The 15,638-nt window shown below is 48.4% G+C and overlaps 1 protein-coding gene across 8 annotated transcripts in view; it reads right to left on the bottom strand.

Moving 5' to 3' along the window:
• The window catches only part of BMAL1 (basic helix-loop-helix ARNT like 1), a 103,782-nt gene that overhangs the window by 4,512 nt on the left and 83,632 nt on the right, over positions 1-15,638 (bottom strand). For 4 of the 8 annotated variants that reach the window (XM_082476002.1, XM_082476003.1, XM_082476004.1 and 1 more), the window contains 8 exons: positions 15,013-15,130; positions 12,350-12,499; positions 9,626-9,872; positions 8,205-8,311; positions 6,671-6,821; positions 5,772-5,860; positions 4,138-4,261; positions 1,099-1,192 (listed from right to left, as the gene is read on the bottom strand). In XM_082476002.1, the coding sequence (XP_082332128.1) occupies positions 1,099-1,192; positions 4,138-4,261; positions 5,772-5,860; positions 6,671-6,821; positions 8,205-8,311; positions 9,626-9,872; positions 12,350-12,499; positions 15,013-15,130 (1,080 nt within the window). The remainder of the gene's footprint in view (positions 1-1,098; positions 1,193-4,137; positions 4,262-5,771; positions 5,861-6,670; positions 6,822-8,204; positions 8,312-9,625; positions 9,873-12,349; positions 12,500-15,012; positions 15,131-15,638) is intronic. The other 4 variants (XM_082476006.1, XM_082476008.1, XM_082476005.1 and 1 more) reach the window with 3 other exon arrangements.

Below are 15,638 nucleotides of genomic sequence, written 5' to 3'. Positions count from 1 at the left end.
AGGGCCACATAGCCAGCACATGGCAAGGCTAGGCTTCAAACCCAGGTCTGTCTTCCAACTGTGCTCTTACCTGTTAATTTATTGGCTTTCAAACCTTTTTGGGGGAAGTAAAACCTTTTTTCAAATAAACACTTTTACAGAAGATTCATGTATCAGAAGTAAAGCTGCCCTGGAAGAAGCAGGAGTCTTCCTACCTTGTCTTCCTCATCACCTGCCCCTCGCCCCAATCCTACCTGGCAGCACCACAGCTCCTGGTAACCTGAGTCTCTGAGGAGCCCAGTTTTGAAGACCCATGTCCTGCTTTTGATACAGTTTGTGCCCTATGTAAATTACTAATATTCTTTCTCTGTGTACATGTCTTGGGAGATAGGGGAAGGAAGACTTTATGTCTCAAGATGCTGGCCTTTGCAGCATCCTAACCTATGTTAACATCAGATACTATAAATAGATTTACGATTTACAATTAACATTGGCCTAGGCTTGTAAATTCTCTCATCAGCACTAAAGATGAAAACAGGTTATTGGTTTCTAAGACTATTTATAATATAGTCTTCTGGCCAGTTCTTCATGAGGGCTGGTGACTGATAAACTACTTGTACTCAATGCTGTCCCATCATAGGAAACCCAAGCAGATCCCTAAGTATTCTGCAACTGCAAAGGCATGACTTGCCTTCCAAAGGACTGCTGGTGGTATCACTGTTTCCAGGACCTGCACTAGACACTAACGATATTTTCTCTCTTGAAAACTCCCGGCAGAGAACTAGATAGTTTTAGGTACTCACTAACCCTTCCCTCACGGGAGCTCTTGAATTCCTCCCTCTATACAATGGACTGATAGCTCCCCAATCCTTAGAAAGATCTCTTTCTGCCTTCCCCCACTCACATGGGATAAATCCTCTAACAATGTCAGCAAGGCTCCCTGGCTCCACTGGTATGCTCTGTACCTCACCTAACACAGATGCATTTACTTCAAGGAGGAAAAAAGGGCCCTACTTCTTTCAGCAACCACAATTATATACTCCCACTTCAGTATTTCAGAACTTGGGCAAGAGCTCTCTGGATGAAGAAGGGCCTTAGTCTAAAAGTCATCAGCCCTACCTTCTTGCCTCCTGGAGAAGAGGCATCAGGGGGAGGTGTACTTGTGATGTTCAATGGGCTGGAGCCACAGCTGGAAGGCGATGACCCTCTTATCCTGTCAGAGAAAAGAGGAGTTAGTTACATTGCCTTTCCTTTTTTCAGTGGAGTGTGTGTGTTTTGTTGAGGGATGGGGGTGAGAAGGAGGATGAAGATCTAGAATAGGGATTGGCAAACTTTCTGTAAAGGGCTAAGAGAGTGATTATTTTAGGCTCTGTAGGCCATATGGTCTCTGTCACAACTACTGAACTCTGCCGCTGTAGCTTGAAAGCAGCCATAGATGATACGCAAGTGAATGGATATAGCTGTGTTCCAATAAAACTTTATTTTATAGGTGATAAGCTGGATTTATCCCATAGGCACCTGATCTAGAACACAGATCCTGGAGGCAAGCTTCTCACTGACAAAGCCCTTGGATTAGGGTTTGGATTTCAGGTTTGTGAATTTCAAGTAGCTGGCCAGTTTCATTTGCTCACAGAATCCAGATCTCAGAGTTGGTGGCATTCTATCTCTGATACAATGAACTAGAATCCACCACAAATGACTTACTCTCTACCCTACAAACACTGCTTAGCTAGCGACTACTCACGAAATGGAGGGTGCTGGGGTGGTTTCAGCCCCACCTAGAAAGTGGCCTTGCAGTAGTCGTCATTGTCATCTTCTAAGGCAACAGGTGATGAAAAATGGGTCCAAGCCCTCCTCAGCTAGCTTATTTCTCAGCATAGTAGGTTTACAGAGGAAAAGACTTAGAGCTGTAAATCCACATAAACTCTTGTCAAGCTGAAGGACCTCAGCAAAGGAAGCCATGACCTGGCACCGCAGCTAGAGTTTAGGGAAACTTGAATGGCAGCTGCGTGACCACCAGGCTCTTAGCACCTACATGGATGACTGCAGCTTCTGGGTCTCCCAGGGACCCCCCCCCCACTGCCCAGCAGTCTTGGCTCTTGGCCTGTACTGCCTAATTCTGTAATCTGTGAGTAAACAAGCTCTCTCTCTCTCTCTCCCCTGGATCATAATCTTCTGAAAGGCGGGATACAACTATATACCAGGTGTTCTTCACCCACACAGATGACTACTAATTGCTTACTGAAAAATTGTTGAATGTCTCCCACTTTTCCCTACCTACATCAATGGAACCACTGTTTCCCCAGCTTCCCTATCTTAGAATTGCCTTTTCGTAGTTACTTATTTCATTTTCAATATCTAGTCCTTAAATTACTGATTTCTCTTTTGGACACTACTATCACTGTAAGGTGGGCCTCATTCCTGGGTTGTGAAGCACGCTTACCTTCATCTCTTCCTATTCCAATCCAACTTCCACAATGCTTATTTTTTGTTTTTGTTTTTGTTTTTGGGGGTTTTTTTTTCTTGGCTGTGCCCCGCGGCATGTGGCATCTTAGTTCCCCAACCAGCGATCGAACCCACACTCCCTGCACTGGAAGCGCGGAGTCGTCACCACCGGACCGCCAGGGAAGTTCCCAACCTCCACGATGCGCATTAACACACCACTTTGAACACCTGCTCAGCATCCTACAATGCACAGGCTCTTCCAATTTTCGTCCAGTCTCAACTGTTCAACATCATTTCTTAGAATTCTTAGCAATCTCCCATCACAGCTCTGTGGTTCCTTTCTACAAAGAGGCTGCGAGGTAGATGACCTGCTTTTTGTGTCCTGAATACACCATCTCACGCCCATTCCAGCGTGTGCCTGTCTTTTCTAGAACACCCACATTCATCACAAAACCCAGCTAAGGCCAAGTTCAAACCCGTCCTCCCTTGCTTGCTTCAGCCCATGCACTCCTCCTTTTTTCTTTTATCATAAAGAAAATAGGCTTCGCAAAGATCTTAAGACCTTTGCGTTCAAGGACTGTTTTATACTGTCCTTGGATGGTCTCGAGCAAGGCACAGGGTACGCCGGGACTGATCAGCACCAGACTATCAGTGCACACTGCACCCACACCTCCTTCCTGAGGTAGGTTCAAATAGCCACATCGGTCATTCCTGAAGGGCTGGAACAGGGCTGTGCTCTTCTGGAATCCCACTGGGATAAGAGCCCCCCTGTGGCCAATTAGAAAACAAGGCCGGCCTCCAGTTCTCCTGAGAGAATCAAGCCAGTGGCAGCAGGGATCCTATGATTATGTTCCATTAAGTTTGTACGCCTAAGGACCTGGTTACCACCCTCTCTATCGCCCAAATTCAAATGGACTTACAATTACTGCTTCCCTCTCAATGACTGTTCTTAAAGACTTAGATTTAATTAACAATTTTTGAACACTCACTACATGTCAGTTCTTGGAACTTTCCTGAGTTCTCTCACAATCCTAGGGCAATTCCGGGGAGATAGATATTGCCTCCCTTTTATGGCTTAAGTCAACAGAGTGCAAGAAGTTACATGAATCTCCTAAGCAGAGGCCTAGGATTCAACCCAGATAAACTGCTTCAGAGCTTCTTCTCTTTCATATGGAAAAGAAGTTCCGCCCAAGGGAGCTTCTATTACTAGCTGATTTGTTTGGTCTCTATTGCTAATCCTAGGCAACTTCTTGACTGGAAGAAGCTCATGTTTCGTTAAGGCCCAGATCATGGCAGTTCTCGGCTCTGCTCCTGCAAGTCCTGTAATGTTAGTGTTCATCTATCCACTGGGAAGCTCCTTGGGTCATATACAAAGTAATAAGAAAGTTGAGCCTCCCAGAGTTCCATTTAGCTCTGGCCTGTTTGGGTTTAGCTTCTTTATTTAAAGGCAGGATTTCTCAGTCTCGACACTACTGACATCTTGGACTGAAAAATTCTTCCTTAGGGGCCGGGGCTTGGGAGGGCTGTCCTGTGACTGTAGAATGTTTAGCAAGCAGCCTCCCTGGTCTCTAGCCACTGGATGTTTAGCAACAACCTCCCACTGAGTTGTGACAACCAAAAATGTCTCCAGACATCAACAAAACATCCCTTGGGGGGCCAAGTGCCCTGGGGGTTGAGAACACTGGTTTAAGGGAACAACTAGGTGTTACTTGCCTGTGGATTTCCATGATTTCCTCAGCAATCATTCGACCTATTTTTCCTGCCCCAGCCCTGGTTCCCCCTGGAATCCCTGGAACAGTGGGGTGGGTCCTCTTTGGGCCACCTACAACAGAGGAATCTGAGAGTGGGAAAGGGGAAAGCCGAGGGAGAAATGCTATTATGTGTTAAATTAAATCCACTTGAAGTTCAAGCTTAGGGTTGTGCCCTGAGGGACATGAGAGCCACAGCTTGTCAGGAAAAGGCATTCCGGCAGGGAAAAGCTCAAGTTTCCTTCCAGGATCAGAGATGTCGATATTAAAGCTTCTAATTCCTCATGCACTCAACATACGCTGGCCGAAAGCCACTGGGCTGCACACCAGAGTCACAGAGATAGGTCCGCATCCCTGCCCTCGAGGAGCTCACAGTCTAATGGGGAGACACACAAGATAAACAATGGCTGGAACAAACTGCGGTAAGTTTGACAGGTCAGCAAGAGGCACCCAACTCATGCAGGGCCAGGTGCAACCTCCTGGAAGAAATTAACTCTGAGCTGAGTCTTGAGAGAGGAGCATAAAGTAGGTTGGCAGAGAGGTAAGGAGGGGAAAGCATTCCAGGCACACCGACCAGTGTATGCAAGAGCACTGAGGCAGGACACAACTTGGGAGACTACACCAAGAAACTCATTACAAATGATGATGGAGGAGTGACAGATGAAACTGAGAGGCAGGTACCAGTCAGACCATGAAGGGCCTTGGATGCCACACTAACAGATTTGAACAGTATCCACAGGGGACAAGGAGCACCAAAGTGCTTGACACAGAAAACACAAGTTCACCGTGTGGAGAAGGAACTGCAGTGGAGGACGCGGGCGCAGAGGAGGGCAGGGAGACTAGAGTTGGGAAGTTATCTGCAGTAAGCCAAGCAACAGATGAGGAGGGTGAGGTAGCAACAGTGGGGCTGGAGAGGTTTAAAGACAGAAGGGACAGGAGTGTGTGTTTTGATATAACGGGAGAGGTAGGAGTCACGGTTTCTGGCTTAACCGACCAGACTGGGGGTGAAGGTGTGTGCAGAGAACCGATCTGGATGTGCTGAGTTATAGGTGCCTGTGGGACTCCAGGTGGCTTCGCCCAGGAGGCCGCTGGAAAGGCGGATCTGGAGCTCAGGAGTGAAACCGGAGGTAGGATTCACCAGAGGCAGGGGCGGAAGCCATGCAAGCAGAGGCCTGAGGGAGGAGGAGTCAGGTGCGGAGAGCAGCGGCCAAGGCCGAGCCGGGGGACGGCCCCGCGGGAACAGCACACCCCGGCGCTGACAGACACCCTCTCCCACCACGGGATCCCGGCGGCCATCACCGAGAGCGCTTCGCAGCGCAGCCACCGGCAGCCCAGCGGGAGGAGAGCACAGGCAGCAGGCGCTGCCATGTCGAGGCTTCCAGGGTCCAGGCAGCCTCGGCAAAGGCACAGACAAGTTCCCGGCATTCCAGGCTCAACAGAGAAAGCGAGATGACAGCGTCCTTAGTGATCATCCCCGCGAGGCCTCCCTTGTTCCACAGAAGATGGTGGCCGGGGACCCCAAATACCGGGGGCTCGGGGATGGTGGCCACAAGCAGCTTCTCAGGGGCAAGCCCGGGCGCCCCGGCGGCACATAGTTACCTTCTCCAGAGGGCAGCGTGCCGTCCATGCTGCGGGGGGATGCTGTGGGCTGAGGGAAGCTCGGCTCCCCGCCTTCCAGGACGTTGGCTCTGTGAACATCCCAGCAACAAGGAAACGTGAGTCAGGCCTGCTCAGAACCGTGCACCTTTCACCTTGGCCAAGGTGTCCGGTGTCCACTCTGGGCCTGGACAGGCCACAAAATGAAGTGTCTGAGCGGCTCATAGGTCTCCTCACTGTCTGAGGACACGATGGACAGCACCCCGGCCCCTGGCCTCCCTGCCTGCCTGGCCTTCCCAGTGCAGGTGGGGCGCGGTCCAGCAGAGGCGGCGGCTGCAGCAGCCCACTGCCGGCCCCAGCCCCTCGATCGGCTCCGCCTACAGGTGGGGGGTTTGGACCTCATGGGGAAGGAGATGTGGGGAGCAGGCCAAAGAGGAGGGCCTCCCCTTCCCTGCTCACCCAGCAGGTGGCAGCCTTTGAGGGGGCGTCCCAGCTGCCGGGGCTCAGGCCGCCAGCCCGGTGGGCGCAGATCCTCAGCCCTCCTCAGCCGAAGCCAGTACGGGCTGGGGAGCCTTTCAAAGATGACCAAGCCTTCCCTCCATAGTGATACCAGTGGATGCCAGGCCTGCAGAACTCAAAGGCTGACTGCTTTGCCGGGTAGGAAACGCTGCTGTCTCCTGCAGCAACTCCACCAGCCGGGGCCTCAGAGGTATGAGTGCTGAAGCTCATCCCTCATTAACCCCCTTTTGGCTTCTGCCAGTCCCGAGGCTTCACAGGATATCAGCAAGACGGCAGTAAAGGATGCCATACTGGCTGTCACCTGTACCCCCTTTTCCCAGGCAAGGGACCCAAGGCATTTCCCTGTGAAGCAAGGGAGCTTCTGACATACGAAAAACACTTACAAAACAACGGTGTTGGTGGAGACAATGTATTCTACTTCCTTGGTCCAAGGGTTCATGAAACTGAACCACCGACTCCGTAGTGTGATGAAAGAACCATCTTTGATTTTAAACTTATAGCAATTAGTTGTAATCTTTTCTCTTGTCTGTAAAACTGAAAATACAAAGAGACCATGAGCATTATTGTTTCCTCAGACAAATGCATTGAACTAACCAAATCCGAAGTGCGCTCAGGCTCCAAGGCCATCCCTCTTTAATCAGCCACGGAGCTGGCACTTCAGAGAATAGGTTGTTTCTGAGGGTCTGACTCTGAGCCTTCCAATTCGGTTGTGAACCTGTCACTGTTCTTCAGAGTGTATGAAATGAAAGCTCTGGGAATAACTGACTGCATTCTAGACATCTAACTGGAATCAGCTATGAAGTAAACACCACACAACGAGAAGGCACTGTCCAAAGGGCCCATGTTATTTCCCCATCACAAAGCCTGAAGGCAGTACAGCATTTTTAGGACATCTGGATTCAGAGAGGTCACTCACCTATGGAAACCTCATTCTTTCATGTAACAAACACGTAATGAGCATCTTTCATGTGCCAGGCACTGGAGGTAAAAGAGGAGACAGGATGTGACTCCTGCCCTCAGGAGAGGCAGAGGAGATCAGAGTCTTGAGGGAAGAATACAAGTTTGCCAACGGGAGAGAGGGAAGAACCCAGCACTGCCCGAGGAGTGGCAGGGCCTGGTAGGGCAGGGAATGGAGAGATGGTCAGTGTGGCTGGAGCACAAGGCCTTTGCAGGCAGAGATGGGGGCAGGGGTAAAGCTGGGGAGGTGGGTCAGGGCCAGAAGGCGGAGGGTCTTCTGAACGCCTGTCAAGGGCGATTGGGCTTGAGTCTAAAGGCAGGAGGATTTAAGCACGGATGTGACATTATCAGGCTCGATCTATCAGAGCATGAATGGGATAGTGATGGAAGCTGGACTGGGGACAGAAGCGAGTGGGAGGCCTGTTAGGAGTCCATCACAACTATCAGGTGGGCACATGGGCTGAACCAGGGTCTTGGCAGTGGAGGTGGCAGAAAGGGGCCTCTTTGGAAATGCATGTCTGAGGTGAATGAACAGTTCTGACGGAGGAAAAAGTAAAGGAGGGAGTCGATGTTGGTTTCCATCTCAGGAGGCTACATATTTGGCCATGCCATTAATCAAGAGGGAAACGTAGGAGGCGATGCAGGGTTTTGCGGAAAAGAATTAGATCCATTTGGGCCATACGAAATCTTTATAGGGGCCAGATAAATCCTCTGAACAAGAGATGCCTTCCGGAAATTGCCCTGGCCCAAGTATAGGAATCTGCGAGGCAATGGGGTGGGGTTTATCTGTAAGGGGCTGGATGGGGCTGCAGTAGCCTCCCCTCCTCACGGATGTCTTGGCCTGAAGACTCCTGGGCTGGGTGACTCCCACGTCACAGAGGCAAACTTCTGTGCGAGGTCACGTGGACTAGTCTAGAAGCAGGGGCGCACTTTTAAGACCTGTCGTACAGCCCAGCTTACCTTGCCTATGACATTCTGCGAGATGTCCTATGTCATCTTGGTGAAAATATTCATAACATGAGGTGCCTAGAAGTTCTTGTGGTAAATATGCCAAAATAGCTGTTGCCCTAAAAGGGAATTTTTTTAAAAAAAAAGAAAAAGCCATTCAGACAATTAATAGCATGTCTGCACCGGCTGAATCCTGCTACAGCCAGTGAAAACAAGGTCAAAGCTGGGTGGGTTCAGAGGGCTTATTACATGGGTTTTGCTTTTTGGTTTTTTTCTCATGAAACTGACTTTAATCAGGGCTATAAAAACAGAGGGAAAGAAAGCAAAGAATCCTTTCAAAGGGGCTGTTAGCACAAGATATCAAATTTTAGGAGGTTTAAAAGTAGTAACTGTATTAGATAAAAATGTGGTAGAACTCTAAACTCCAGGGCAAAGCTTCTCCAATTTACCGGCTGCTTTTTACCAGGATGACCAAACACCAGAAGCTCCAGCAGCAGGGCCCACAAGGACCTTGAGAGGTGGCTGCCTCCTTTTCCAGTATTTAGTGACTGTATCTAATAAGCCAGAAAAATTACTACCCTGTGAATACTCTTAAGGAGGCAGCAGGGAACAGTGGAAATTTGGGGACATCTGGGTTCTTAGCCCAGGTCCACTGCCAATGAGTTGTGAATTCTGGAGAAGGCCAGGCTTCAGGCTGAGCCTCAGTTCAACCACCATAAAAAATGAGACTGGACTAGATCAGTGTTGTCCAGCAGAACTTTCTGCAAAGATAGAAATGTTCCTCTACCTATGTGAGAATAGAATCTAAAAAAGAGTGGATATATGTATATGTATAACTGATTCACTTTGCTGTACTGCAGAAACACAACATTGTAAATCAACTATACTCCAATAAAAATTAATTAAAAAAAAAAAGAAATGTTCTGCATGGGTACCATTAGCCACATGCGGCTGCTCAGTACTTGAAATGCAGCTAGTGAGCCTGAGGAATTGAATTTTTAATTTAATTTAATTTAAATTGATTAAATTAAAATTAAATTGCCGTATGGGGTTACTATAGCAGATGACTGACTGTATTGACAGTTCAGGACTAGATAATCTTTTCCGAGTCCCACAAGCCAGAATTTCAATCACAGTAATTAATGGTCCTGGAACCTTCCATGGATTCAGATAGCATACTGTGCCTGTTTCTCTTTCAGCCATGGACATCAAACCACCCCCACTTCACTGTCTCTACATGCCAAAGAATGACATGGAGAAAAACCTCTGTATTTATGATGATAAACCACTGGGTCTCATTTTTCAGCAGATACGCCCATCACTTCCTTCTCTCTATCCCTGAGAAAGACAGCCGATCTCCCAGTCTTCTCTGCTTTACTCAGGGTTGAAAATCCTCTACCACCATTGTTCAAGGGTAATGTGCAGACTCTTACCTCTGGTCTACAAAAACAAACTTCCCATCTATTGCATGCCGAGAGACATATTCCATAGATTTCACCCTGATTTCCCCGTTCGCCGGTTGTGGAACCATGTGAGAGTGCAGTCGTCCGATGGCGACAAGGCAGCTGAGATTACACCCCTCGTTGTCTGGTTCGTTGTCTTCGTCCAGCCCCATTTTTGTGGGCGGCCAACTTTTCAAATAGCCTGTGCTGTGGATTGTGCAGAAGCTTTTTCGATCTGCTAGAAAGCAAAGTCCATGGTCAATGTCAGTGTGGCTTTGGGGCCTGGAGGCACAGGCAGCCTAGTCGGGGGATGTAGGTAGGGAGTCAAAATATAAAAACCAAAGCCTTACTGTCCAGAAGTTAGCATCTAGTGAGAGAGAAGACAGAAAAAACAGGTATCATCCAGTGTCATATACGCTTTGTAGAGCTGGTTACAGCAAAAGGGCATCACATGCACCAAGGAAGCAGCAGCTAAATCTCCCTGGGGAGAAGAAGGCCGCCCCGAAGAACGATGAAGGAGGTGGATCAAGAAGGATGAACGCTGGGTAACGGACCAGAATCTGTAAAGGTTTGAGAACATACAAAGGCACAAAGAGGTATCCTGTACAGGAAACAGCAAAGAGCTCCGTGTGGCTAAAGGGAAAAGGGAGGCGTTGGGGGTAGAGTTGGAAGGGCAGGTTGGGAGCGTATCGTCAGAGCCTTGGATTATTTGCTCACAAATGTGTTAACCTTTTTCAGATAGGAAATGAAGAGCTTCTGAAGGTATTTAAGTGGGGAAACAGCAAAATCACATCGTGATCTGGATGTTCTAGGAGCAGAGTGATGGGTGTGCTGGAAGACATGCAAGAGACGCTGAGGACTGCACCACGGCAGTGCCGTGAAGATGAGGCAGGCAGGACACAGGAGAAACTTCTGAGCTTGAACTGTTGGGATTTGGTATGAGTATCAAAAGATTTGGTATGAAAAAAGAAAATAAAGATGACTCCAACTTTTTCAGATTGAGTGGTTAGCTGGTATTACACAATTCATTGACTCAGGGCAGAGAATACAGAGCAAGTTTCTCCCTCTAAGGAGAGGGAGAAAAGATTTCAATTTGGGACACATTAAGTGTGGAGCACCTGTGGATTCCAACAGTAAACACATCCTTATGGAATAGTTTATCAAGCATCGGGTCTGTGCTAGTTACTGGGAAACAGTGGAAAACAAATCAGACCTGCCTTTGTGGAATTCACAGGCTAATGGGGGAGAGAGATTTTAAACAAATAATCACAAATAACTACATAACTGCAACTGTAAGCAAGTGTTAGAAAGAAACCCTGCAGGGTGCTACAAGCAGACATAAGGCAGCCTGAGGGAGGGAGTGAGTGACAGACATTGAGGTCCACTCTAAAGGACGAGCTCGAGTGAGTCAGGGAGGGGAGCTGGTGGCGAGAGAGGGGCATTCCCGTCAGAGGTGACAGAGCGTACGGAGACTTTGGGTAGAAAGGGTTTGGAGGCATCGAAAGGAGGTCAGCAAGTCTCAAACGTATGGAGTAGTGTCGGGGGGGTGGTCTGCAAAGTCACATGAAGGATTTTAAACTTTTCTTCAAGAGCAACGGGAACCACTGAAGGGTTTGAAACAGGGGACTGATACGAAGATTTGCTCTTTTTTTTTTTCTTCTATTTTTTTGGCCGCGCGGCATGCGGGATCTTAGTTCCCCAACCAGGGATCGAACCTGCACCCCCTGCAATGGAAGCGTGGCGTCTTAACCACTTGACCGCCAGAGAAGCCCCAAGATTTGCTTTTAGAAAGGTCACTCTGGCCATGCGAGGGGCTGCAAAGCGTGAGGAGCCTGCTTCAGCAGGCCTGAGAGGTCCAGGGCAGCCTCAATCCAGTGACAGGACCAGTAAACACGGAGACGGAGCAACATACTTCAGGCAACTTCTGCAGGGGCGACTCGTGGCAGCAAGACCTTATAACTGACTAGATCAGGAGGGAGGGAAAGGGGGTGAGGGGGCCCCCCAGGCTTCTAGCACGCACAGCTAGATGGACAGTAGTGCCATTTCCCTTCGAGGGGAAGCTCAGGTGGTTACTTCTACATATATCACGTTTGAGATGCCCTCGAGATGCCCAAGCAGGTAGATTAAATAAGCAGTTAATTTACAAATCTGGAGTTCAAAAGAGAAGTGCAGGCTAGACATATGAACTTGGAAGTCAGTGGCATATAAATGTCATTGAAAGCTAAGGGGGCGGATGACATTACCTATGGAGGAGTATATATCTACTCTTAAGAGAAGAAGGCCGGGGACAGAAGAGGAGGAAGCAACAAAAGGAACCCGGAAGAAAGCCCGGACGGGGAGAGGACAGGAAGAAGAAACACTTCACGATGGAAGAAAAATGAAAGGTGTCCACTGCATGTAGCCACCTGCAGGCACTGGTGAACTTAGAATAATTCTGGTGGGCTCGTGGGTGCTGGGGAAGCAGGGAGCTGTGACTTAGAGTATTCTTTCCCAACCACAGGAAAACAAACAGGACTTAAACAGAGGAAGCCTTCCCACAGATCTCTGTCATCGTGACACCATCAGGGCTTTCCAGCTCCCCCCTGCTCCCCAGCCGCCCCCACTGAAGGGGGGCTAGTGAGGTCCTGGTTGCAATCCTGGGACCCGCTGCTCTGAGCCCACCCCCTGCTGAGCGCTCCACCTGTGATAGGATTTAAAGAACTGTTAAGTGGTTACCTTTTTTCTTTGAGCAGGTGGAGGGGAAATCCTTGTCTTCAACCTTTACGGAAGGCCTGTTACACTTCATCCTACAGAAGAAAGAACGCCGTGCTCCAGAACATAATCGAGATGGCCCAGGGGTTATATCTGTTTTAACTGGAAGTCCAGCTGCAAATCAATACACAAAATGTGATAAACTGAGGGCAGTGTTGTCTGTCAGGAGGGGGAGTGTGCCCTTGAAGAAAGTCTTTTCTTTCCTGCCTCACTGTTCTGTAACAATGACGTGACAATAACCCTTCTCCTCAGTCTAGGCCTTAACAGATGCTATGTGGACAGGGGCGCTGTCAACCCGGAATGCTTACAGATCACGAAGAATGCAGCGACCGATGAATGGACTAGGTGCTCCAGGGAATAAAGAAATACACACAGGGCTCCCGTCCAGCAGGAGTGGACGGCTGAGAAGGGGAAATGGAAGTTCACCAGGAAAAGACTAATGATAACACAACGTGACGTATGAGTGATCAGTGCCAAGTAAATGGCAGAAAAAATCGGTGTTTCCCAGAGGCGGAAGGAAGCATGTGGGCTGGGACTTGGAGGATGGGCAAGACCTGGATACTGGAATGGAAAGGAGGCAGCAGGACTGCCTTAAGTTCTCAACCTTGGCTGGACGCCAGAACCCCCGGATGCTTCATCAACCTGCAGATTCTGGGACCCCATTCTAGATCTGTGCTTCCCAGTGCGGTAGCCACTAGCTACACGCAGCTATTGAGAACTTGAAATTGGAGGTGTGCTGTATGTGTGAATAAAAATAGGATTTCAAAGACTTAGTACCAAAAAAAATGTAAAAGACTTCATTTTGGATTTAGTGTTAAATAAAATACAGTATTAAAGATAATTCTGCATTTATTTTCAGTTTTTTAAACGTAGCTACCAGAAAATTTTAAATCATATAAATTTCACATATAAATTGGCTCCTATCTGTGGTCTGAATTATGGTTCTGGACCAACTGAATTAGAATCTCTGGAGAAAAAGCATGACTGTGATCCTGACAGAAACACGGGCTACTTGTCGGTGCAGAAGCCGGGGCTGCAGATCACGTCTGGGGGGAACAAGCGCCCACTGCCCGCCGCAGGAGCAGCCGTCACAGGACTGGCTACTGCCGGGGGCTCCTCCTGGGTCTCCCTGCTCTCACCTACCTCCCGCACTGCTGCCTCAGTGATCCTCCCCGAATGCCAATCCGAGCCTGCCCTGCCTGGTTCACAGCCCTTCACTGTGTCCCCACAGATGGAAAGGTCTTCGTGGTCCAGCCCTCTCCCTCCCCCACATGTTCTGTTCTAGTGGCACCGGCAGCCCACAGCACCGCACGTCTGCAGCCATCCACAAATCATTTCCTCTGCTCCTTTCCTCCCTTCATCATTTGGCAAACATGAATTCATCTTTTCAAACCCACCTGGAGCTGTCACCTGCTCCGTGATGCCTGTACCCACGCCCACGTGAGAATTAATCATTGTTCTCTATGCCTGGTACTACATCTATGGCTGCACCTATTATGAATGGTGCTGTCTCCTTGTCTCCCTGACTACATGGTAAGAGCTTTAGAGGCAAGGACCAAACAGCATTCATCTTTCTCTTCTGAGGTCACTAAAAAAATTGCAGGACCAGACTATAAAGGGCAACAGGTACCAGGGACTGCATTGTACTTACAGGAAGAAGAGGAGTGCCTTAGTGAAAAGGATGATTTAAAGGAGATTCCTCTGGTGGTTATTTCCTTCCAGAGATTACAATGGAGAGCTTGGAAGCAAGAAACTAGTTAGGCTATGATGGCACTGGGCCAAGGTGAATACCACGTTGTGCTTACTCTGTGCTGGAAACTATGTACTCCGTTATTAGCATATTAAATCCTCCCAACAACTCGATGAAATAGGTAACATTTTGCAGATAAGGAAGCTGAGGCACAGAGAGGTTAAGTAACTTGCTCAAGATCACACAGCTAGTACAGGGTGGAGCCAAGATGTGAGCCCTGCATTTGACTCCAGAGTCCATGCTCTTAACTGCTAGAGTGCACAGCACCCCCATGGGGCTGAAGGAGAAGAGAGCTTCTGTGGCCTCACACAGGAGGCAGGGAGCGGGTGCAGGAGCAGGAAGCTGGGGGAGAACGAGAGTGGTGGCTCCACTGCTGCAAGAAGGAAGCAGGGAGGCGGGCGGCGGGGCGGGGCATCTAATGAGGAACCATTTTGGTCAAAGAAGCGTCATATTTACACTTGAAGTTTCTTACTTTCATCTTATGAGGCTGCATGAGTGCAACTCAGATAAATAGAGGTGATTTTTTCAGGGGGAACAAATCAAACTGATGTGAACCCTTTTAACTCAGGAACATACAACTTGGAATTTCTAGATTCTGAAAAAAAAAATGACTAAAAATCAGAAAGAATCAAATGAAAGTAGCTGTTTTTCCTCTCACGAGTTTGGACGTTGAATTTTTTTCTTCTTTATGTAAAACAAAAGAGAAACAAACACAAAGTAACATAAACAATCCCACTTAGCCAAAGACAGCACCTGGGACCCAGATAAAGGGCAGAGAGGTAGGAACCCAGAGGCTGAGGTCCGCACACACTGTTCAGCCCGGCGCTCAGCCGTCTGGGCAGGCAGCTGAGGAAGCAGCGGCAGATCCCAAACTCACTTTTTGCATCTATGAGCCGCTCCCGGGGTGCAGTGTCAGAGGAGGAGAGCTGCTCCTTGACTTTGGCGATATCTTTAGGATGCAGGTAGTCAAATAAACTCTGACCAATCAGATCATTCTGTGGGAATGTATCATCAAAAAGGACAAGTCAACGGCATGTGGAACATAAATTAACCAACAAGGGCTTGGCCTTTACTCTGCATTTTTAAGCATAAGAATTTCAAATATTTCATGTGTTAACATGTACACAGGTCCAGTCACTTTGCCTAGATATAGACACAATGAATGAGGCACCGGGAGTGTGGTTTTGATAAGACACGGAGGAAAAAGGGCTCAACCACATACATAAATAGTTCACGCTCCTCTAAGGCAAAAGTCTTTCAGTATGTATTCCTTTTCATTTATTTCTGAGGCCCACAGATTCCCTTCTAAGACCTCAGAGGGAGGAATGTAGGGCGTGGGCTCTGGCTCTAGCTCCATTAAACCTCTGTTCTTAAACAAGTTGTGTCATACTATTCGCCTCACTAGCCTAATTGTTAGCAGAGATAAAAATAACTTCTTCCATAGCTTTGCTCTAAGACTAAAAAGAGCAAAATACCTTGGAAACATTAAATTTACATTCATTC

The sequence above is a fragment of the Balaenoptera physalus genome (genome assembly GCF_965194825.1).
Source record: "Balaenoptera physalus genome assembly, chromosome: 10".
Classification (NCBI taxonomy): domain Eukaryota; kingdom Metazoa; phylum Chordata; class Mammalia; order Artiodactyla; family Balaenopteridae; genus Balaenoptera; species Balaenoptera physalus.
Note: the sequence above shows the minus strand (reverse complement) of the source record. Positions and strands in the feature narration are given on the sequence as shown.